A 26,586-nucleotide genomic window follows, 5' to 3' on the forward strand; every position below is an offset into this window, starting at 1 on the left:
GTAGAAAACATTATACGCACACACCTAGACAAAAAGCAAAATCAACCACCAACTAAAGTAAATACAGCTCACGAATCAAAAACCACGAAACCATATACTGCTGTATACCATATATTCCTGACATCAGCAAACAAATAACCAACATTTGGCAAAAATTAGTAACAAAATATGACATTCCAGTTAATACCAAATTTATTCAAAAAACCAGGCACAAAACTGAGGTCTATACTATGTAAAAACTACACTGACAAACACCACACCAACATTATTTATAAAATACAATGGGATAACTGCCACGACTTTTTTTTGGAGAAACAAGTAGAAAAATGGAAACCAGATTTAAAGAACATAAAAAGTCACCTTCACACGTTTTCGAACACTGCAAGTCAAATAAACACAACATAACCATAGAAAACACTCAAATACTAAATAAAGAAACAAACACAAACAAACGCAAAATTAAAGAAGCCTTACTTATACAACAACTTAAACCCAAAATAAACCAATATAAAGGAACGCCTTTATACCTATATTAATATAATAAAATAAATAAAATTATATATTCAAACATCTAATACCGCCCTCTACATTTCGACACACAGTTACACAACCCCTTTCAAACATGTGATCAGCTTCCGGTCAGTTACCTCTTTCTTTGTGAACCTGACGATGACCGAAGAAGGTCGAAACGTTGTTCGCTCTTCTATGTAAAATATTTTCTCAACCCAAACGAGCCGTTCCTAATTTAGTAGTGTAAGACTAGAGAGAAGGCAACTCTTCATCACCACTCACCGCCAACTCTTTTTACCAACGAATAGTGGGATTGACCGTCACTTTATAGCGCCCCCATGGCTGAAAGGGCGAACATGTTTGGTGCGATGGAGATTCGAACCCACGACCCTCAGATTACGAATCAAATGCCTCAACCCACCTGGCCGTGCCGGGCCTTTTATAAATGATTCAGTATTGTAAATTTATTTTAATGTCTATATTTGTTTTAATCAAATACAAATTTAGAAAAGCATGTAACTTATAGTGTTAAATCTGTACTGCGAAATTTCTGCCTTTTCAGTAAAACTGTAAAAGTTCACAATTATAAAAATTAACAATGTACATTGTGATGTAAGTATTAATGATTGTCAGTATTGTTCCCAACTGAAATAACGAGAACATCGCCCAACGATTATAAGAGGTAACCATCGCAATGTGCGGAGAAACGGTATATACTTGTATATAAACTTGTTTGGATCAACCTTGTTGGGAAACATCATAAATTTGAAACATTTCTACACGTAATTAATTTCTAAATTAAAATTATAATTTAACTCGGTTCCAGACTATTTGAAATTGTAATACGTAACATAATAAATTGGAGACTCGTCCGAGATAAATTACAAAACGTAACAATTTTGTAAAAAAAAAAAAGGTTCCTATCTGAGTATCATAGTTTGACTTTCGGTTTCAACAAAGGTGAGAGACACTTCAAGTCTTCTGTATAGATCAACAAACTTTACAAAAATGTCTGCAAGTTAACATCTATCCATTTCCTAAGTTTAGTTTTTTGTCACAAAGGCGTCAGTCAACCAAACTGATTTGTGAGGATAAAGACGAATTTCATTTATCTGGTTTCGCTTCAAAATAATAAATATTTTTTTTATATCAGACTTAAGTTCTTAGGCAAAAAATGCCCAGTCTGTGTTTAAGTGGGCTGGCATAGCCAGGTGGTTAGGGCGCTTGACTCGTAATCTGATGGCCACGGGTTCGAATCCCCCTCACACCAAACATGCTCGCCTCTTCCGTCGTGGGGGCGTTATTATGTCACGGTCAACCCCACTATTCGTTGCTAGAAGAGTTGGCGGTGAGTGGTGATGACTAGCTGCCTTCCCTTTAGTCTTGCATTGCTAAATTAAGGAGGGTTAGTGCAGATAGCCCTCGTATAGCTTAGCGCGAAATTTGAAAACTAACGAACCACAGAGACTATACTTTCATGTTTAACAATGAGCTTTTCTGCTTCACCTAATGCACCTAATCTCATCTTTTAAAGGTTAGTATGCCTAACAAAATGTATTTATTGCTTTATTGTCAGTTTGGAATATTTAGAATAGGTAATTCAACATGTTCAAGGTATTTGATAAGGTTTTAGGCGAGATGAAATTACAATCGAGTTCCTAATTTCTATACAGTGGACCTTACCTAATCGAAATTTCATTTATCGGGATTCGCCTTTACTGTAAGTCACAGTAAAACATCACATCCTATGTATTATTGAAAAACAAACTTATGATATTATTGTCTGGTAGATTATGACATTATCAGACTCATAAAAGATTGATGTATTTAGCTATTCATGAATATGCTTGAGTACACTTTATTGCATAAAAATGAATATTTATTACAAGAAGTTATGCTAGTTGGTTCTTCAAAGACGAAATGCAAGTAAACATTGACACATACTTTACCAAAATGAATTCAACTTATATGCTACTTCTAAAACAGTATATATCTGTGTATACATTATATCTGTATATACATAATTCTCTGACCACATGTATATTGGCCCATTTCTAGAAATCAATTATCTTATATGAACCTCTCGTGGCGACAATTTCCAGTTGAGTAGAACAGTGCTGTGCACTTCAGGTTGGCTTTGTTACATTTTCAAAGCACTCTACAAGCTTTCTTGCATTTATAATATGCCTTGTACACATCTGGCAGTGTGGTTCACTCTACAAGCTTTCTTGCATTCATAATATGCCTTGTACACATCTGGCAGTGTGGTTCACTCTACAAGCTTTCTTGCATTCATAATATGCCTTGTACACATCTGGCAATGTGGTTCACTCTACAAGCTTTCTTGCATTCATAATATGCCTTGTACACATCTGGCAATGTGGTTCATTTTGGTGCCAAGCAACCTTCTTTGGTTGATTCCTATCCCAATTCAGTCTGACTTGATAGTGTTTATTGTGATGTCAAAACTTGTTTGCAAACATGATCACTTTGACAGTGAGCACGTTTAACATGCTCTGTAAGTGCAGCCTGACTCGGCGGATTTTTTTTTATGGACCGCGCCATGAGTAAAGAATGTTTGATAGGCTTGGTTCACCTGTATGAAAGGATATGTTCGGCTACACAGAAGCACAGTGTATCTCCCTATGAGCACTGTGTTCTCTATTGTAATTTATTGAGCTACTGTGAATAAGTTACAAAACAGCAGATGTTTCCATTGAGTAACCTTTCCATGTGTTATAGAAAATTTTCTTTCCCTTTCCACAAAATGCTGATCTCACATCACAGCCCATGAAAGTGTGAAAAAGGAACAATACTTGGGACTTCACCAGCCCCAGTGAATCAGCAGTGATGTTTGCTGACATTGTGTGAAGTGTATCCCAGCATCAAAGACTATCTAAAGCTCAGTGTGTAGTTTGTGGATGTAGGAGTCGGCTAGAACCACAACATCTATGTCGACAGTTCTGGTCTTTAATCAGTGATGTCGAGAAACCCACTTGTTGAGAAATTTATATGCAAAAACGGCTCGTTTGGGTTGAGAAAATCTTTATTCTTTTATGTCATTCTGTTGTACTATGAGCTACGTGGAACAGTTTCCCCCACTCATGACTGCATAGTGAAGACCTTGTAATTGTTGATCTAACAATATTCTTTTATGTCATTCTGTTGTACTAAGATAAACAATTTTATCTTATTTTCGTCTAAACGAAGAAAGCTCTACCAATTTCCTGGAACTGCTCTATCTGGAAGGACCTTCTGTCTGCTGACACCTTTTCCATGTGCTTCTCTGGTGTACTGTTCTTGACATATCTGTCCCACATAGTGTCAACTCTCCTAGAATTACGGGCTCAGTTCACTAAGTAAGGCGATAATAGTCTTGGTATACTTCTCAAATGCCCTGGATTTTCGAGGTGTAAGCTTATCCCATCAGACACTGGTATGTCTGCATTTTTATACTACTGAAAATCATGTTTCAATGCCCGTGGTGGGCAGAGCACAGATAGTTCTTTGTGTAGCTTTGTGCATGATAACAAAACAAACATATCCACTTCTGGAGAATCATTTTTACCTGAGTATCTGTCTACATACACTGGAACAGTTGTGATTTCTTTCCAATGCAAATTTTTCCCATGAAAGAAAGTGAGGGTAAAAAAGATTAATCTTCATGTTTGAAAAATTCTACTAAGTTCTTACCTCCTTTCTTGAGAAGCTACATATCGCGCAAAAGTTTTGCGCTCAGACTCCAGTAACGTTAACTGGTTTCTGTTTTAATGTTAGGTTGTGATGAGTTTCCAAACAATGGTAGCTAGATTTTTGTAATTGTGTCTGTGATTACCTTTTAACACTTCTTTGTTCTTTCTCTCACGAAGAGTTCTATTTTTGACAAGCCAAGCTGATGTGCTGATTGAACTGATACAATGGCAGATTGAGGCATAATATCCTTTGCGACGAGCACTAGTAGCAGTGTGCTGTCTTCTTTAAACGTATTGCTCTTTTCTTCTCTTACAGGAACTACATCTCTGACATTGTTATAAAATGACTACTGGACATCTAGTGTCTCTTTGTAGTGTTGAACGTCTGTAGACTTAGAGTTAGTTTCTAGTACATTCACGACAGGCACAAACCAGCGTCTCAGAGCCGATGGATTGTCTGTTAGTCCTACTGCGCTTCTCTGTCCTTTGATTGTAGTATTTTCTTTTTTATTATTCTGGTCAAGGACTGTCACTGAAAAGTCATTACCTTCACAAGTTTGTCTTTCACAAGCCATTTTTGTTCTGATTAAAATAAAACAAAATCACTTAAATGTGATGTTGGCTTCACTGGGCCTTTCACAAAGGTTAGAAACTGATCATTCACGATAGTATCTCATCTCTGTGTATAGTTTTGGTAGTTGAGACAGGCATTTCTTTCATGGGAGAGCGAATTAATGATAATCACTCCATGATCAACCCCTGTCTTATCTTGTCTGGGATCATGAGTGAGTGAAGTTGCTGTTCCATGAAATGTCTTTTGCAATTCTTGAGCTGGGATTGTGGTCAATTGTATCAACATTTCCCGTCATGAACGGTCTTTTTTTTAGTTTCGGTGGACACTTGATCAGAAGCTACTTGTTTGACCCAGTCATATGAGGGTCCCAGTTGATAGGATTTGACAATAAAATTCATCTACGAATTTTTTTCATGAATAACACGTGCTGAATAGATGTCTAGAGGTATTTTGCTATCAGCATTATGTCGCACTGTAGATCTAGATTCCGATTTGGAATGTGTTATAACGTTGAACATCATGAATTCAGCAATCGCAAGTGCTGCATTTGATCCAATGATTTGTTGATCACTCTGATGTATTATATTTGTCCTTTCCACTATCATGTTATTACTGCATTCAAGGAATCCGGCATAGCCTTTGATGACAGTAAGCACCAAAAGTGTCACGAAATTCTAGTAGCGTCTTCAAAATTTCTGATCGGATGATTTTTGAAGATTTTGATAGAACGTGCTCTCAGAGTCATAGCTGTTTTCCTTGACAAATCACAAAGCAGAACCGATGTCCTCATCAAAAGCCAAGTGTACTTCTCTTCCATCATTCTATGCCATCATACAAGGTACTTGAGAAACGAGACGTTATTTAAGCCTTATCGAGTTTATCTTGTCTGGGACACAAGCTTGTAACAGATGAAGATAGAAGGCATATAGGTTTACTAAATCTGAGGGTTTGAAAGAAGGTGCTATGTCATTGTCAATTTTTTTCAATATATTATTCTAATTCAGCCAAACAAATACCTTCTGTGACTGTCCTTAACTTCTCTTCCATTTTGTCCTCTTGCTCTGTTGCACAAGGTCAATAAATATGTGTCGTGATAGAATATATCAAGTGTACACCTGCAACCTGAAACTAGTTTTATTATCACTTTGGCGTCAGAAGATTGTCTTGTACACCATCTAATATTTCCATCCATTTCCCGGCCCTGCATGACCAGGTGGGTTAACATGTTCGACTCGTAATCTGAGGGTCGTGGGTTAGAATCCCCGTCGCACCAAACATGATCGCCCTTTCAGCCGTGGGGGCGTTATAATGTGACGGTAACTCCCACTATTTGTTGGTAAAAGAGTAGCCCAAGAGTTGGCAGTGAGTGGTGATGACTAGCTGCCTTCCCTCTAGTCTTACACTGCAAAATAAGGGACGGCTAGCGCAGATAGCCCTCGTGTAGCTTTGGGCGAAATTCAAAAACAAACGAACAAACAAGCTATCTACTGTGTCCAACGAGGGTAATCGAACCCCTGATTTATTGCTGTAGTAGCAGGGGACCGACTGACAGGATAAGTGCAAAGGAAATACTGTGAGAAAAATTATTCTACCTATCTGTATTTAGATTATCGAATTTATTTATGCGAGAAAAACCTATTATATTCCTTACTGTGTGAACAAGTGCTCTTCTAACTTGTATCTTTCATTTTCAAAGGCTGATACTCTATACAGTTTACCACTTGCATTGATACACCTCCCCATGCCATTAAATTCTAAGATATTTCTGGCTGCAGTAGTGTACCAAATCATAAGTTTTCCTTGTACTGTTTGCTGGACATATAGGTTTTTCATCAGTGTGTTTCTGACAGAGAGCACAAAGAGTCCAGTTTGTAACCTGACAAGGTCTCTCCTAGCTGTTGCCCAATTTTATGTTTTCATTGATTCTTTGTAAGGACATTTTTTTTATCTACGAGCATGTACATATTATTTGTCTACAGGCTTCTACGGTATATTTACACCACCAACAACTTCACAGCTTCATCTTGGTTTCTGTTATATTACACTATAGCTAGACGCCTGTAAAGGTTACCACCAACAGTTATAAAGCTTATTTGTAACATTTCCTGAAATTCACATATTTGTGGGTAATCTCTTTTTTCGTAAATTATGACTTGGAAGAAACACAATGTCCTAACACATCTGTCATGGAAGATATGTCCATGAGACTAGTATGTGGATAAATGAGGTGTAGGTTAGCGAGGTTCTGATGTATTTTACCCTGATCATAGATACAACAAAGATACCAGATTCTTAAGTAAACTGTCTTAACAGATACAACAAAGGTACCAGATTCCTTAAGTAAAGTTCCTTAATAGATACAACAAACATACAAAATCCCTTAAGTAAACTATTTTGAACCAAGAGAATGGCATTAAACGTTATTTAATCAAGTGCCTTGAAGGTACTAAGGAGACATGACAAATTTATCCAACTCAAGTGTTCAATAGAAAGCATGAAAGCAAGGGCTTTACTGGACAAGATTTCAAATATGTGGTACTTTTATAAGAACGTCCGTATAAAAAACTACAATTATACCACATTTCATGCTTCCCTCGAGATTAGAACAATTCTTGTCATATTGAGAGTTTATCAGCTGGATTGTAGGCCTGCTAAAACATTAGTATGTTCAGAAGTATATGTGAATAATCTTACGTTCAGCTACATAACTATTAGGCCCTACTGATTATAACTTTATAAAATCGTAAATGCAACAATGTTAAACTGATTATTTGTGAAAGTCTGCTGAACAGTCACGTTAAACTGATTATTTGTGAAAGTCTGCTGAACAGTCATGTTAAACTGATTATTTGTGAAAGTCTGCTGAACAGTCATGTTAAACTGATTATTTGTAAAAGTCTGCTGAACAATCATGTTAAACTGATTATTTGTAAAACTCTGCTGAACAGTCATGTTAAACTGATTATTTGTGAAAGTCTGCTGAACAGTCATGTTAAACTGATTATTTGTGAAAGTCTGCTGAACAGTCATGTTAAACTGATTATTTGTGAAAGTCTGCTGAACAGTCATGTTAAACTGATTATTTGTGAAACTCTGCTGAACAGTCATGTTAAACTGATTATTTGTGAAAGTCTGCTGAACAGTCATGTTAAACTGATTATTTGTGAAACTCTGCTGAACAGTCATGTTAAACTGATTATTTGTGAAAGTCTGCTGAACAGTCATGTTAAACTGATTATTTGTGAAAGTCTGCTGAACAGTCATGTTAAACTGATTATTTGTGAAAGTCTGCTGAACAGTCATGTTAAACTGATTATTTGTAAAACTCTGCTGAACGGTTATGTTAAACTGATTATTTGTGAAAGTCTGCTGAACAGTCATGTTAACCTGATTATTTGTAAAAGTCTGCTGAACAATCATGTTAAACTGATTATTTGTGAAACTCTGCTGAACAGTTATGTTAAACTGATTATTTGTGAAAGTCTGCTGAACAGTCATGTTAAACTGATTATTTGTGAAAGTCTGCTGAACAGTCATGTTAGACTGATTATTTGTGAAACTCTGCTGAACAGTTATGTTAAACTGATTATTTGTGAAAGTCTGCTGAACAATCATGTTAAACTGATTATTTGTAAAAGTCTGCTGAACAGTCATGTTAAACTGATTATTTGTGAAACTCTGCTGAACAGTTATGTTAAACTGATTATTTGTGAAAGTCTGCTGAACAGTCATGTTAAACTGATTATTTGTGAAAGTCTGCTGAACAATCATGTTAAACTGATTATTTGTAAAACTCTGCTGAACAGTTATGTTAAACTGATTATTTGTGAAAGTCTGCTGAACAATCATGTTAAACTGATTATTTGTGAAAGTCTGCTGAACAGTCATGTTAAACTGATTATTTGTGAAAGTCTGCTGAACAGTCACGTTAAACTGATTATTTGTGAAAGTCTGCTGAACAATGATGTTAAACTGATTATTTGTGAAAGTCTGCTGAACAGTCATGTTAAACTGATTATTTGTGAAAGTCTGCTGAACAGTCACGTTAAACTGATTATTTGTGAAAGTCTGCTGAACAGTCATGTTAAACTGATTATTTGTGAAAGTCTGCTGAACAATCATGTTAAACTGATTATTTGTAAAACTCTGCTGAACAGTTATGTTAAACTGATTATTTGTAAAAGTCTGCTGAACAATGATGTTAAACTGATTATTTGTGAAAGTCTGCTGAACAGTCATGTTAAACTGATTATTTGTGAAAGTCTGCTGAACAGTCATGTTAAACTGATTATTTGTGAAAGTCTGCTGAACAGTCATGTTAAACTGATTATTTGTGAAAGTCTGCTGAACAGTCATGTTAAACTGATTATTTGTGAAAGTCTGCTGAACAGTCATGTTAAACTGATTATTTGCGAAAGTCTGCTGAACAGTCACGTTAAACTGATTATTTGTGAAAGTATGCTGAACAGTCATGTTAAACTGATTATTTGTGAAAGTCTGCTGAACAATGATGTTAAACTGATTATTTGTAAAAGTCTGCTGAACAGTCATGTTAAACTGATTATTTGTGAAAGTCTGCTGAACAGTCATGTTAAACTGATTATTTGTGAAAGTCTGCTGAACAGTCATGTTAAACTGATTATTTGTGAAAGTAACTAATCGTGGCATTCTTGATGACAAAAAACCCACTTGAAATAAAAATGTATCTCAGAATGGTTTTTGGAGGAAATTTGTTGATGTTGATGAAGTGTTGTTTTATTTTGTTGGTTTCACCGTTAATTTTATCAGGTGAACACAGTTTTGTGACTATTTAGTTGGTTCCTTAATACGTTGAATTCTTGTTTTGTTTTATGTCCCAGGGAATGTATAATCCAGTATGGGAACATCAACATCGACATATTTTCTAAAAAAACTGTGGAAAACATTATACACACGCACCTAGACCAACAACAATAAATCCCAAGATACAACAAACTACAAAATTTTATACTGCTGCATACCATATGTTTCCCACATCAAAGAAAAAATAATCAACATTTGGAAAAAGCTTATAAAAAAACACAACATTCCAGTAAACACCAAATTTATTCAAAAACCAGGTACAAAACTAAAGTCCATACTATGTAAAAACTGCACTGACAAACACAACACCTACATTATTTATAAAACGCAATGCCAAAATTGCCACGACTTCTATATCAAAGAAACAAGCAGAAAAATGGAACTCAGATTCAACGAACACAAAAAAAACACCTTTGCACATTTATGAACACTGCAAATCATATAAACACAACGTAACCATAGAAAATATCCAGATACTAAGTAGGGAAACAAATATAAACAAACGTAAATTCAAAGAAGTCCTATTTATACAACAACTAAAACCATAATTAAACCAATATAAAGGAACACCTTTATGCCTATACTAATTAATAACCTAACATCCCACTGCAACGCCCCTATAATACCATACCCGTTTATACTCTCGTCCCTAAGACTTAAGCCCTAAAAATGACCTAGGAAGGTCGAAACGTTGTTCTCCGCTTAGCAGTAAAAGTGTTAATACCCATACCAGCCGTTCTGAGATACATAATCATGGCATTGTTTAACCATCGCCTGTGAAATCCCACTAAACTTAACATTGTTAAACCATCGCCTGTGAAATCCCACTAAACTTAACATTGTTAAACCATCGCCTGTGAAATCCCACTAAACTTAACATTGTTAAACCATAGCCTGTGAAATCCCACTAAACTTAACATTGTTAAACCATAGCCTGTGAAATCCTACTAAACGTAACATTGTTAAACCATCGCCTGTGAAATCCCACTAACCTAACATTGTTAAATCATCACCTATGAAATCCCACTAAACGTAGCATTGTTAAACCATCGCCTGTGAAATCCCACTAAACGTGACATTGTTTGACTACGTGAAATCTCAGCACCTTGCTTTTGAAATTAGTTATTTGTTTAATACTAGTAAAATGTAGAATAGTTGATCTATGTGTCTGCAAAATTAATTATATCATGCATTAGCGTTACTGATGTTACGTGCATGTGATTTATTGTTGACAAACTACCTACTCGTGAAACAATAAAAATATAGTTGAACCAACTGCGTGTGAAATTCAATTAATACTAACGTTGTTAAATTACCTGCTCTCGAAAGTCGCGGTAATATAGTTGAACCAGTTGCATGTGAAATTCAACATTACAATTACGATCACTGGTACAATTATAAGTGGTACATAAAAATGATCGCACGAGCAGTTGAAACGTCTAAACTATTTTTAAAATATTCACTAATGCTGTAACTTGTAATAAAATAATACTTACAATCGATAAGTAAACTCAAAACGAAACTATTAACACTTAACTTTGTTAAACTACTTATTCGTGAAACCTCAGTAGCGTTGTTGAACTGTCCACGTGTGAAATTCAACTGTTACAACTACTCAGTAAACCTCTGCCAAACGCAATTCATTAATAGTGCTAAACGGCCAACCAATAGTATCGCTGAATGTAATATTGTCGAACCACCCAGCTGTAAAACCTTGTTACATACAATACTCTATATCTTACTGTCTGTAATATGTCTTTAAAGTTAGTTGTTTTTAAAAGAGTTCTTGCGACACATTTTTCGCGCAAAGCTACGCTAAAAAAAAATCTGCGAATGGTCCTTAAATCTGAACTAACAGGCTACAAGTAAGCTAACCAATCAACAGTACCCATCACCTCTTCTTAGATTACCACTGTTTCACCGCAGTGTGGGATTTGACCATCACTTTTATAGCCTCAAAGCGCGGATTGAATTTTGTTCTTGTTGTCTTCTTTATTGGCAACAGAGCGCGAACCATGTATCCACAGATTTGTGAAAAATAAATACTATGTTTATAAAAGATTAAAACCAATAGTTCTCTATTTTTAACGCTGTTCTGAGTGTTTGTCTGCCTGGCTGTGTGTTGTTTTTTAAATTCCATTCTACTTTATTTACTCAAACTTACATTGGAAGAAGACGGTTCATGTCACCATAAAAAATACGTAAAGAATATTTGTTTGGTGAATTTCGTGTGAAATTATTCGAAGGTTATCTAGTTAGCTGTCCCTAATTTTGAAGTGATAGACTAGAGGAAACACTAGCCAGTAACCATCAACAACCACCCACTGGTAGTCTATTCAAATTGTACTGTTGGACTTGACTGTTACTCCTATCACGATCAAAAAGCGTGAAAAGCGTTTTTTTGTTATGGCAGTACCACGTGTCGATCATGTCTGCCAAACAAACACTGAAAACGCACTGAACAAATTTATTGAAAATTTTAGTGATCAGTTAATTGTAGATACTTGGATCTTAGAAGCATCTACATGCAGACCAGCTAGTGTTGTGTGTATTTCAGGACTTTACAAAATCAATGTCTCTCTCTTTTTTTTTTCCCCCTCACTTTTTGCAAAGAGAAGTTCATCACCTCAGCAACAAAATAAGAAACCGAGCGATCAGATGACTTGGAGCATGTGTACTGCACAGAAAATGAATAGGAGGAAATCCCTCACACCAAACATGTCGCTTCGTTTCGGAACAACGTCATTCTAAATTCCAACGTTTAATTATGCCTCATTTGTACACACTAAGTCAAGTTTGTTTGTTTCCAATACATATTTTCTAATCCTCAAAAGTCAAACACTTTCGCAATTTTATTCACAATGGCTACCTAGCATGGCCTGGTGGTTAGGGCACTCGATTAGCAAATTGAATGAGTTGAGGTCGAATTCTGTCACCGAACGTGTTCACTCTTTCAACCGTGGGGCGTTATGATGTCATGCTAAATCTAACAATTCACTGCCCTAAGAGTAGCCCAAGAGATGGCAATGGGTTTTATTGATTAGTTGCACTTCCTTCAGCCTACCATCTCAAAATCAGGAACGACTGGGACAGATAGCCTCAAATACCTCAACAGAGAATTCAAAAACCAAACAAAATATTCACCATGTCCTGAGCTGAGAACAAGAAAGTCATAAGAAAAATTACTTGTTCGAAACACAATGTCTTCTCTTTCTTTTGGTTATATTTTGTGATTCGCCAAAATAAGTTGACCTCAACAAATGTAGAATTAATTACATGTGCAATTTTATTTGTAATTTTTGCACCTTCCATGTCATCGTGATAAGAATTTCCAACGTTCACACCTCGTCGCTTTGAAAGTACAATATTGACTTCAGAGTTGCGAATACAAAGTGCCTTTTTGGCTTCGTGAAATATCCTGAAGTGGTACGTACTATTATTTACTCTTCTTGCTGTCATCTGTCAAGTCGATGGCTAGATATTTCTTCAGAACTAAGGTTCGCAGCAGACATAACTTGTACAGTTTTTTGTGTTCACCAGTCTTTCAATGTTTTCAAACATTATATAGCAAAAGATTTTGACACCTTTGTAGTAAACTTGAGTTTTATTAGCAAATTTTGAATAAGAATGAAACACTTACATCACAGTTTTATTTGTTGAAGGTTCGTTTTCAACCAACGAATTTCATTAAACGTACGTTTAACTAAATAGTTGTTTTTTGTAACCTCTACAACAGACTGATTTTTTTTGTGGGGGAGGGAATAATAACATAGTTTACGGTGTTTTGACGAATGTACAGTTGAATACGCACCTAAAATCAGTAAAAAAAGTTGTATATTGTTTACTGTATTAATTCATGAAAAGAAAGACAATTATTACAATGGGGACGCATTTACAGTGAATCTTTTCCACATTCGATGCTGCCACAATATGGTTCTTAAGATACTTGAGAACCTAAGTATGATATAAAATTAATAAGAAACAGCTTGATCATTCAATGAACCATTTTATGTAGACATTATGTATTGTTACTTATTGTTTATCCCTGTCATACCAAACATGCTCGCTCTTGCATTATAATGTGACGGTCAATCCCACTATTCATTGGTAAAAGAGTAGCCCAAGAGGTGGTGGTGGGTAATGATACTAGCTGCCTTCCTTCTAGTCTTACATTGCTAAATTAGGAACGGCTAGTGCAAATAGCCCTCGTGTAGCTTTGCGAGAAATTCGAAAAGAAACTTATTGATTTTTAAAATTTAATACTTTTATTATTTTAGAAAAAGTGCCAACAATAACAGACGGTTGTAAAACACACAACAAATGTGCTTTCTTGTAGCAAAGCCACATCGGGCTATCTGATGAGCCCACCGAGGGGAATCGAACCGCTGATTTTGCGTTGTAAATCCGTAGACATATATACTCTTCAAAACAGGAAACGCAAAAAGGATATTTTTGTTATTTTAAAGAGAAATATATGTAATAACGTTACAAGCTCAGAGTACGTGATGTTACATGTGTTAAGGCACTGATTGTCAGACCAAAATGACAATAAAAGTTGTGCACTTTGAAAACGGAGGAAAACATCGGATTTTTCGCCAAAATGCATTCGTGTCCAATAAATTTGTTTGAGAGATCTGCATGTTCTGCAAGTGCAACATGTGCAAAATCCTTATGAAAGTGCCGGGTTTTCGGTTTCCATAGCTCAGTGTTAAGCCATCGACACGCAATACAGTTACGCCAAGACTGACTGAAGCACAACGCAACAACGTCATTGGTCGCTTGTAAGCAGGCGAATCTCGATCAGATGTTGCCAGAGCTGTGAATGTCCACTCAAGCACCATCACAAGGCTATGGAATCGTCACCAACAACATGGATCAACTCGTGACCGTTCACGATCTGGCAGACCTCGTGTGACCATGCCTGCACAAGATCGCAACATCCGATTACGTCACCTTCGGGATAGGACCACCACTGCGACGTCTACTGCCTCAACCATACCAGGGCTGCGTAGGATTTCCGATCAGACCGTACGCAACCGTCGACGAGATTCTTAGGCCCCATGTGCAACCCATCATGGTGAACGTCAACGATGTTTTTCAACATGACAACGCCCGTCCTCACACAGCCCGACTCACCACTGTATTCTTGAGACACCACAACATCAACGTTCTTCCCTGGCCCTCCAGATCACCAGATTTAAACTCCATCGAACATCTTTAGGACGAGTTGGACCGACGTCTGCAACGGCGACAACCTCAACCGCAGACTCTACCTCAGCTTGCAGCAGCTTTGCAGGCTGAGTGGACAGCCATTCCACAGGATGTGATTCGTCATCTCATCGCTTCCATGAGCAGGAGATGCCAAGCAGTTATTGATGCTCACGTGGGGCATACTCGTTATTGACGTTGAGGGACGTTAAACTTCACCTAGTGAGCGTGGACTTCGCCTTTGCAGACTTTGGATGTTCAGCAGTGAATGTGCACAGTTTCACACATGTCATGCAGAACTACCCGGAATAAACTTGTTAACAATTTGTCTCATATTTTGCCTTTTGCGTTTCTTTTTTTGAAGAGTATATATATAAGTAGGATAAAATTAATACTATTAAAGTTAAGTAAACAAAATCAAATGGAAGGACTGCATTAAAAACAGCAAATCCAAAGCTTTGTTTCAACCTAAAAACAAGCCGAAACAAAATTAAATAAAAAACGCTGCACTAATCAAAAGGACCCCAGAGTACAAGTTGTAATGTGCAGCGTTTATTTATTATTATTTAATTTATATTTGTTTCGGCTAGTTTTTAGTTATAATAAACTAATATATATATATATATATGAGACTATCTCTCGTATTTTCCTTCATTTGCATAAATTACTTGGTTAAGTAGCATTTGTTAAATTAGGCCAATCATAATGGTATTAGAGTCTTTCAACGTATTACACACTTGCCAGTTTTTAATATAATTATATTTTTTTCATTTCATCGTTTATTTATTTATTAATGCATTGTTATTTTTCCGATTAACATCAAAGTAAACAAAAACAAAGTAACGTGAAAGGTACATAAAATCTGGAGAGAGGTTGATATTACACAGGGTCGAGCCGGACCATTTTCACTTTGTACTGGTAGATAGATACTCACAGGAAAAATCATTTCTTGTGAGTTTCCCCATTGGAACAGCATTAAGTTTTCGGACTTACAATACTCAAAATCAGGAATTCGGTTCCTCTCGGTAGACACGGCGGACAGATAGTCCACTGTGGTTTTCCTATAAAAAACACACACCTAAAAGTTCGTGTTACCCCCTTCTCTTTTGCATGCCTACATGTATACCAGTTACGTGGAAAGTCATTGAGATGGATTAGAACATTTTTCGTAGGCTGACATTCTACTTGTGTAGGGCAACAACAGTTATTTTGAAATATTTAAATTAATAGTTTAAATAAACGGATGTATAAACATCAGAAACTATGTTAGATAATTAGATGACTCATGCAATTTATACGTTTGTAAACTGATTATTCTAAGGCGAAGAAATATTGGCGCACTAACCCTAAAATTATTAGAATGATAGAAGTTAATGTCGATCAGAAAAACTCTTTCTTGGAGAAGTCATAAGATGTTTTCTGCAGTTTCATTCAACGGGTTAAATAGTGTCAAAATAAAATTGATGAAATTTAAGATAATTAGCATCATTAATGCACCTAATTCCAAAAAAAAGAAAAGAAATGTGCTACTCGTTGATGTTAAAAAGTAAAAATATCAAAAATACGTATTTTGTTTCTAGTTTGTAACCTTTAATAAGATGTATGTATTAAAGAATGGTCCAGAAAGATGTGATAATGGTCGGCTAATTTTGAGTAGGTTAGTTTGTTTTGGAATTTCGCACAAAGCTACTCGAGGGCTATCTGTGCTAGCCGTCCCTAATTTAGCAGTGTAAGACTAGAGGGAAGGCAGCTAGTCATCACCACCCACCGCCAACTCTTGGGCTACTCTTTTACCAACGAATAGTGGGATTGACCGTCACATAATAACGCCCCCACGGCAGAAAGGGCGAGCATGTTTGGCGCGACCGGGATGCGAACCCGCGACCCTCAGATTACGAGTCGCACGCCTTAACACGCTTGGCCATGCCGGGCCTTGAGTAGGTTAAAATCAATGTAGGACATTTTTGGTAAGAAAACGAAAGTTACAGAACTCTTAGTTTTGTGATTTTTCTTTACAATTAGGTTTCGTCGTGTTAAAGGAGCATTAATTTCCGGTTCAATAACTCAAAGTTACAAAGAAGCACATTTGTGGAGATTTAACTTGTTTGATCAGTAAATCGTACTCGAGTTAATTTGTTTTAGTTAACTCTTCCTTAAAATATTGAGAACTCTAAGTTTTCGAGGAAAATCAAAATCTTATGAACTGTGAATGAAATAAAACTAAGACGTGAAACATAAAGTCTGGATGTGGCCTAATGCTTGAACTTTGAATAGAAGGTTCATGTATCGTGGTCCTTTGCCGCAAAAAATGCTCTAGAATCATTAGGTGCGATACGAGTGACAGTCAAATTTTACTATTCCGTAAGACAAGAACAAGAGTTGATGGCAGTTATCTGTTTTTCTTGTAGACTTTTGGTTCAACCCTAGGACCAGTTGTGAGCAAGTAGTGCTTTTGTCTAACTGTGTGTGAAAATTTTGTAACAAAGCCTTGACAAAAATAAAGAGCATGAAGGGGATAACTAAGCCTTGACAGGGTTCAAATCCGAAAATTTCTGTCAAAAATAAAAATATTATGATCATTGAGAATTACTTTATTCACATTTTAGTTCTCTTCGCTTTACTTTTTTCACGGAAAAAACGCAAGTAATGTTAGTCTGCAGACATACCGTTGTGCCACTAGGAGACAATATTTTTGTCCTTTTGTCTCATTTGTTTTGTTATTATGCACAAAGCTACATAAGAGACTATCCGTGTTCCGCTCACCACGGGTAACAAAACCGAGCAACATTAGTATAAATCCACAGACATGCAACTGGGGATGGGAGGTTATTGTTAATGAACTGGTTTATATCTGTGGCTAAAGTAAGAAAAGGCAAGTTTTACAGACGTATTCCATTGAATATAATTATTATTAGTGATAGATGACAGTCACATTTTTCACCAGACATGTCGATAATATCGAAAACATCTCGATGTCTTTTATTTTGAAACTCATTACAGCAGCCACAGAGTTCTGCACGAGATAGGTTGGCTATTACACAGCGGTACCTGGTTGTTCTGCTTTTCTTGTGACAAGAACGTTTGATGGACAATAAAGTATGGAAGCACAGACTGGAACGAGTTTGCCGTCAACAGCTGTCCATCCACACTTTATTGGGGACGATAAATTAGGCACTGAATCATCAGTATGTGTCGATATTATTGCAACATAATGTGCTCTTAATACAGGTTGTCTCAATATTGCATGAGTTCTTCGTAGTTTTTTATCATTTGCGCTTTTTAAGAGAACATGTACCATCACAGTCAACATTTTTATTTAGGTTGTTCTGGGACTTTTGAGTCTACACACAAGTTTCTCAAATGCCTCTAGTGTTTTATTACGAGATGGACTTCCTCATGGCCCAAACTCAACAAAACATAAAGAGTTTGCATGGAAGAGGTAAATTATATCTTAAAGCTTTTTTGTTTTGTCATATCAGAGAATCTCCCAATTATGTCTGCTCTAGTTAAGGTATGAAATCCTAATAAAGCTTTGACTTTCTCCATACCGAGAGCTTGACACGCAAACTTGACTGGGATATATGTTTTACATGGACAATTTCCACTCAGAAATTTAGTGTTTGGATATATTTGCGGGTACAAGTAAGTAAGTAGTAAAAGGATAGCTGTGTCAGGTGAAGAAATGTACAGATGTGCACCGGAACACTGACATCTATGGCATAAGGAATTATAAATGTCTAGGCTTTCCCTTCTATATGTTGTAGATGCTCAATAGGTTTCCCACCATCGTTCTTTGTTATGTACCAAAAACTACAGTAAAGTCTGTTTTATTGAAAACTGAGAAGTGGTGTAGGGTCTCATCAGCCAGGTATCTTGTCAACTCTTCTTTTGTTTGTATGTGAGACAGAAACTACTTCTGAGGAACACATTTGAGATCAGTACCGTCATCAAAATAGTACTTTATCTCACTGGCACCTGTGCACTTTTTCCTTCTTCAAATAACCCTCTTCCTAATGATCAAGGAATAGTCTCGCTTTATCGTGGCCATATTTGCATGAACAAAATTTGCCACGAAACCCCCCACAATGTCTTTACACGTCTTCAACTGTTCTATCTTCTAGGACAGTATTTACCAGTGCCATCCCTAAAAGGATGACGACTTTCCTGTGATTTTAATAAGGATCATCAACCCAGTCTTCTGAAGTAACAGATTCATCTTTGTTGAAAGGTGGAGTGCATCTCCTGGGGTTTGTTTAGGTTTGACCAGAACATGAATATCTGTCGACTTGTCATAGGCTATCAGCTTCCTCTTGTTTGTAACAGTGGTGGACCTTGGAGCAATGGAAAACTCATACTTCCCCTCTGGTTCCTTGAGATGAATCTTAAGATGGCTTCATACAATTATTACCATTTTTCTAAAAAATTTCCTTTTCTCCGAAGCTTTATGGCCTTGACCTTGTGCTTTCCCTTTGTTTTGTTGTCTGCAGATGACTTTTTCAAAATGTTGCTTTGCTATTTGCAGCATTATTGGATGAACATGTTCAGTACAACAATAACAAGACCCGCGGAAGAATATTACCTGACAGAAAAAAGGTTAAAAGGCTTTCATGTTTTCAACAAGATGTCTCCATATTTGCAATTGCAAGTGACGATTCGTAAGGGTTAATAGACAGAGAGTTTTCTTAGTGCCCCAGAAACTTAAAACTGTTCATTGATTTGGTGCATTTAATTCTTTCTCTTTGTCCATTAAATGATAAATTCATGAAGTCAGTATTTTAAAATGTCAAATCCAGTACATGTCGTAGTCTTTGGCCTTGTCATCAGTAGCTACAAACTCTTCCAACGTCTCGGTTCTCGTGGACAAACATTCACATATGTAAAATACGAATATCATTGATTTACTAACTTGTAATGAAAGTAGCAAACACCGATTGGAGATCAAAACTCTGGACATTCACAAGGCGTTGTTCACATTGGTATCAAATGCGTATCTTACTCTTCAGTGTATAACAGAACAACTACAGTATGCTTCGGCTTGTTGTGTATTATTATTAATAGAACAATTCAGGGTGTAGTACAACATACAAAATGTCTTCATACAACGTTAAAAAACCTCTTCACTATTGGGGAAAGGTCGAGGTCAAGACATTGGTCAATCACACAACACTAGAACAATTATGCTAATGTAAAAAACACGTTATTTGGGAAAACAACTTCAACAAGAATATCTGGTTATATAACACACTATTAAAGTGTTTTTTAGCTCTCAAGTTATTGATGTTTCAAGATTCCAAAACGCCTAGTGTTTTACTGTATTCCACACTTTTAGATTTTTCTTAGTTGGGTTCATTTAAAAGTTTCTCGCGTTAGAATAGCAGAAAACATTTTTAATGTTTCCTCCTGTTTCATGCTCGTTTAATCATCTTGGCTAATGCGCTGCCGAGTCTATTAATTCTCAGTGATTGGATACGCACCATTGATATTCGTATGATGATAATAGCAAAAAATTGCATTGCCGAAACAGTTCTGTAATAATTATATATATAGTTCTTACTACTTGATGATAATTGCCTAAAGTGTAGAGAAAGGATGTTTAAAAAGGTAGATATTAAAAGTAGATCTTAATAAAAATTCATTCCTACTATTATGTTACTTCTAAAATCTTAAAAGAAAAGTTAGCGATGATTATCTCGCCCACAACTGGCTGCAGTCGACAAATGGTAGTAGGTGTTGTTGGTTAAAATCCAACATGTAACTTCTAACTGATTTTCTGTGACACTGTCTCGTTATTCATTAGCGCTTGTTAATGTTGATGTTTTTTTATAGACCAATATTCCCAACGCTTTTGGAGTTATATTACCGCAGATATTTTTGAAAAAAATATACGTTTGTAATTTACTGATAAACTAGTATTAACTCCCATCAAAAATGGCAAGAAACCATTCTTTGTTTGTTTATAATTAACCAGAAAGCTACACAATGGGCTATTTGTTCTCTGTCCACCACAGTTATCGAAATCCATATTCTAATATTGTAAGTCAGCAGACATTTCGCTGTATCACTGGAGGACACGGGAAACCATTGTTGAATGTGTAACATATTTATTATTGTACATTTATTTTAGTGTCTGGCTCTGTAATGGTTTATTTTTTTCATGTGATATATATTCTTAATTGTGTTTTACTCACGTCCTGCCTGTTCTCGAAATTTATAGAAGGTTCTTGAGTGTAAGAATCTACAATGTAGTAGTTGTGTATGTAATACTATTGACTGACAGTATTGTTGCAAAACGTGATTGGTATATAAAATCCAACACGCCGAGAGACAAATAATATTAATATTACTGGTCAGCTACAGTCAGTGCGCTAAAGGCCTCAAAAGCTATTAACGCCTATTAATCGGAAAACTACAAAACTGGATCAGAAGCATTTATAAATTTCGAACATTAAAAACCGTTTAACTTCAGTAAATCACTTCGGTCGTTATTATTTCTATGAGGATATTAAATATCTTCATCGGTAAAAGTCAGCTTATAAGCGGCGTTAGGCCAACGGAACCAATTAGCTTAAATCAGGTGCAACAATATGAAGTCAGAATTAATTTTCACGTCGTGGACCCGAATTATGAATAAAATATTCAATTCTAGACCTGATATAAATTTTTGTTGTCTGTAAGATTGTAAAACTCATGTATATAAACCATCATTTGTTTTGATTATTACTTTATTAGTGATAACCGTTATTATAAATAGTATTTTTTGTTTGTGTATTAAAATACATTTGTTTTGAAAAAGAATATTGTGTATATTAGTCTTGTTGGCAAATATCATACATTTAATACATAATAACGTTTAATTAACTTCTAAATTAAAACTAAAATTTCCAGTTATTTGAAACAGTAATACGTTAATATAGGTAACATAATAAATCGGAGACTTGTCCAAAATAAATTGTAATACATAACAACGAAATTATAGAATTTAACTAATACGAATTTGTCTGTGTCTCCAAAATCCACATACTTTTCATTTATTTAATCAGTCTCGAGATACTTCTTTAATCACCACATTTTTATAACAGCTACGCAGATAAATGAAATGTTATCATGAAGAAATAAAGGTTAGTGCACACTGTGAAAGAGACTTAAATATCAGTATTGAGCCTTTTCACTGTATTTTAGGTGAGGAAGTAGAAAACCTAGTGTTGACATTCCAACATAAATTCTCATCTTTCAACTCTTTCGACTGTACGAAGGATCAAACATATTTGGTAGTAATAAACGTTTATTTCTCTTTATGTTTTAATGTCAAATTATGTTAAAATGCCAAAAGAATATTTAAACATTTTTAAACATTGATTTTATAATATCAGTAATACTAAGCCTTTTTGCAGTTTGATTTAACATGTAAACGTTATGTTAGGCTTATGTGAAACACGACTCGATAAGTTTTATTTTACTTTTGGCTACAATTCAACGTCATAAAAGTTCTGAACTAAACTATTTTGCTGTTATATAACCATAGTTATCAAAAATATAAAGATAAAAAATAAACCTTTCTAACAAATCAACATAAACACCACAGTTGCCCTGAGAACAATTAGATGATAGTTTTATTGCTAAGAGACAGTACCAAAAAAGAGAAACATGAAAGCGTTTTCGGCCGAGTGACAAAGGGAATAAGCTCTGTATAGTTAGTGATGTTATGATCTATTTTTTTTTATTTTTACATATGTAATTAGTTATTCATTAAATTATAATAAGTTTACACAATTTCAAGTTGTTATAAGTAACGGCTTTAGTTTTGAATTTATCGCTAGACATCTTTGATTTGGTTTAAATATATATAATTATATTAAAACAAAATAATGGAAAAACATTGTATTGGTGAAAGAAAATGTACAAGTTCGTAGCACTTAGCATTACTAATGGTTTGCTTCAAGTTTGTTGTTAATCCGCACAAGGTAATTGGTAGACTGCAAGTTTCTGTGTTTAAAAAATCATTTTAGTCTCTCTTAATTATTGTTTTCTAATTTTATTAAATTCAAAGAAAACACGAACTTTAAACGGAATTAAAAGCTCTGTGAAACAACCTGATAAACATTGTACATTTACAAACAAGAACCATAAATAATAGATGTTTGGAGTCTAGTTCTGCCTTGTTTGTTTTCTGTCATTTACCAAGGGACAAGGCCATTTGCAGGTCATGTATAATTAAGTACGCACATTATTATTATTTTATTGTGAATAGAATGTATTCTGATGTAAAACAGTAAAAGTATAAATTCTCACTTGTGTTGCTTTGCAATCCCATAAATATTTACACTAAAAATTGATGAAACAAAAGTAATGAAAGTTATAATTTCCTTAAGCACATCTTCCGCCCTTAGTGTTTAAGAACAATGTTGTTCTACGCGTGTCTAAAGACATTACATGGTAGTCTTCCAGTCGAAGCTTATAGTAAGTACGAAAAGACTTTCTGGATCCAACCCATGGGGTATCTTTCAACATCTGCACCCTTTGAAGGAAACTCTTTGTAAATAAAGAAATCTAGCCTAAATAAATAAGTAACCAAATATATTTTTGTAGAGTATTCTTAAACAAGTAAGCAGTCGGTGCACAGTTGGCGACAGAGAACTTCAGTCGCAAATGTGACATTCATCTGAAATATGAATTGTAATTGTAATTGAGCTACAGTGATTTAAGGTTTTCAATAAGTCTTGAATATCGAGTAACTAATGTTTATGTTTTCAACAAGTCTTGAATATCGAGTAACTAATGTTTATGTTTTCAACAAGTCTTGAATATCGAGTAACTAATGTTTATGTTTTTAAATAAGTCTTGAATATCGAGTAACTAATGTTTATGTTTTTAAATAAGTCTTGAATATCGAGTAACGAATGTTTATGTTTTTAAATAAGTCTTGAATATCGAGTAACTAATGTTTATGTTTTTAATAAGTCTTTAATATCGAGTAACTAATGTTTATGTTTTTAAATAAGTCTTGAATATCGAGTAACTAATGTTTATGTTTTTTAATAAGTCTTTAATATCGAGTAACTAATGTTTATGTTTTTAAATAAGTCTTGAATATCGAGTAACTAATGTTTATGTTTTTAAATAAGTCTTGAATATCGAGTAACTAATGTTTATGTTTTTTAAATAAGTCTTGAATATCGAGTAACTAATGTTTATGTTTTTAAATAAGTCTTGAATATCGAGTAACTAATGTTTATGTTTTTAAATAAGTCTTGAATATCGAGTAACTAATGTTTATGTTTTTTAATAAGTCTTGAATATCGAGTAACTAATGTTTATGTTTTTAAATAAGTCTTGAATATCGAGTAACTAATGTTTATGTTTTCAATAAGTCTTGAATATCGAGTAACTAATGTTTATGTTTTTAAATAAGTCTTGAATATCGAGTAACTAATGTTTATGTTTTTTAATAAGTCTTTAATATCGAGTAACTAATGTTTATGTTTTTAAATAAGTCTTGAATATCGAGTAACTGATGTTTATGTTTTTTAATAAGTCTTTAATATCGAGTAACTAATGTTTATGTTTTTAAATAAGTCTTGAATATCGAGTAACTAATGTTTATGTTTTTTAATAAGTCTTTAATATCGAGTAACTAATATTTATGTTTTTAATAAGTCTTGAATATCGAGTAACTAATGTTTATGTTTTTAAATAAGTCTTGAATATCGAGTAACTAATGTTTATGGTTTTTAACAAGTCTTGAATATCGAGTAACTAATGTTTATGGTTTTTAACAAGTCTTGAATATCGAGTAACTAATGTTTATGTTTTTTAATAAGTCTTGAATATCGAGTAACTAATGTTTATGTTTTTTAATAAGTCTTGAATATCGAGTAACTAATGTTTATGTTTTTTAATAAGTCTTGAATATCGAGTAACTAATGTTTATGTTTTTAAATAAGTCTTGAATATCAAGTAACTAATGTTTATGGTTTTTAACAAGTCTTGAATATCGAGTAACTAATGTGTACAGTTTTTAACAAGTCATGAAAATCGAGTAACTAATATTACAGTTTTTAACAAGTCACAACAATCGAGTAACTAATATTTATAACTGTTAATAGGTCCTGGATCACTACTGACTAGTATTCGGTTATTAAAAGGTCCTGGATCGTGACTAATTAATGTTTATTATCATTAATAGGTTCTGGATACAAAGGAAACAACTTTCTGCATGACGGAAGCCAAGGATGTTATCTTTACTCACGACTCTAGTAAGTTTATACTCACCTCCTAACTAGCTATAGACTGGTTACATCTATTCATGAATATTGGTAAACATAGAAGGTCAAACTGTTGTTTGTGGAACAAAATAGTAATAGAGAATAAGACTCACAGAACTTAAAAGGTGAAAAAATTGAGCTATTGTTGGTAATCCCTAGTCTCGAATTGTAACATGAAACTTCAGAAACAAATGTTCAAAGACTTTATGGAAAAACCTAGAACGTTTGAAATGAAATATTTATTATGCTTATTCATGTTTTCAGTAATTTTAAAAACTAACAGGTAAATTAGTTAAAATGCTAAAATTTGGCAGAAATAGTTCTTAAAAATCATAGTTCAAAATGACCTTATAAGAAATAGGTCAGGTGACTTAATACTGAGGATGTTTTTTATCGGTAGTTTCACACCTCCCTGCAGGTTTTTCTATTCAGTTTAGAAGATTATGTGCAAGTTGTATTAGGAAGGAACAGTGGTATGCTTACCGACTTACAACACTAAAATACTGGACTTGGTTCTCAGAGCAGTTATTCTGTTTTGTGGATTTATTGTGAAAAAACAACAACAAGCGAATAGTGGTGATACGAGGTCTTTATGTGAACAAGGGGTTTTTACAGTATATTATAATTATAAGTTCTTAAACCGTAAACAAAACATATCAACATGAAACAAAATACGCCAGGATAGTTTTTAAAAATATGCAGCGTATTTTGTTTCATGTTGATGTGTTTTGTTTATCGCTTAAGAATTTATGGTTATAACATATATATATATACTAACTGGAAGTTGTAGAAATCAAGACATGAAAAGTTGCTTCACTTTTATATAATTGTATAAAAAGAACAACATAAAAACCGCAAAATATGAAACCTCAAGTTCTCATATATCCTGGCGTGGACCTGACAAACCTTCATTTTTGTGAAGCTCCATCAACAGGGGTGAAGTAGTGGTAAAAAATACGCAAAAAAAACGCCTATGAAAACCGCTAGGTGCAAAACTTAAAATTTTCATGTACCCCGTCACGGACATAATTATATTTAATTTATTATGTTAATGAATCACCATACTAAGTTTGGTGAAGGTCTTTCCACATCCTATGAAGCAATCCTATGGATAAACAACAGAGCACAGTCAGTATTATTATAAATATATAGATATATATCTTTTAGAAAAAGAACGATCAGTTCAAGAACTTAACATAGGTCCTTAAGGCATATTTTCAAAGTGGAATTGTTTTATGTGTCAAAGGAGCGAGATTTATAATCGTTTCTTTCGTAAAATGCATTTTATCATTAGCACTCATATTTCGTTATTTGTTTCCTACACATTATTATGACGCGGCTGGGTTGACTGGAAGCAAAACTGAAACCAAAAATAATCGTACTTCTCTTTTTTACTTTGTTCTTGAAAATATGCTTTCATCATACCGAGAAACGTTCTTTATTAACTCAAGAGTAAACGTTAGTTGATTTGTAAGTTACAATAAGTAACAAACAATAT

At 34.6% G+C, this 26,586-nt stretch overlaps 1 protein-coding gene across 1 annotated transcript in view; it reads left to right on the top strand.

Moving 5' to 3' along the window:
• The window catches only part of LOC143223664 (solute carrier family 4 member 11-like), a 151,935-nt gene that overhangs the window by 11,850 nt on the left and 113,499 nt on the right, over nt 1-26,586 (top strand). The window contains exon 2 of the mRNA XM_076451912.1: nt 25,010-25,079. Coding sequence (XP_076308027.1) covers nt 25,010-25,079 — 70 coding nt within the window. The remainder of the gene's footprint in view (nt 1-25,009; nt 25,080-26,586) is intronic.

Source organism: Tachypleus tridentatus, chromosome 8 (assembly GCF_004210375.1).
Source record: "Tachypleus tridentatus isolate NWPU-2018 chromosome 8, ASM421037v1, whole genome shotgun sequence".
In the NCBI taxonomy this organism is placed as follows: Eukaryota; Metazoa; Arthropoda; class Merostomata; order Xiphosura; family Limulidae; genus Tachypleus; species Tachypleus tridentatus.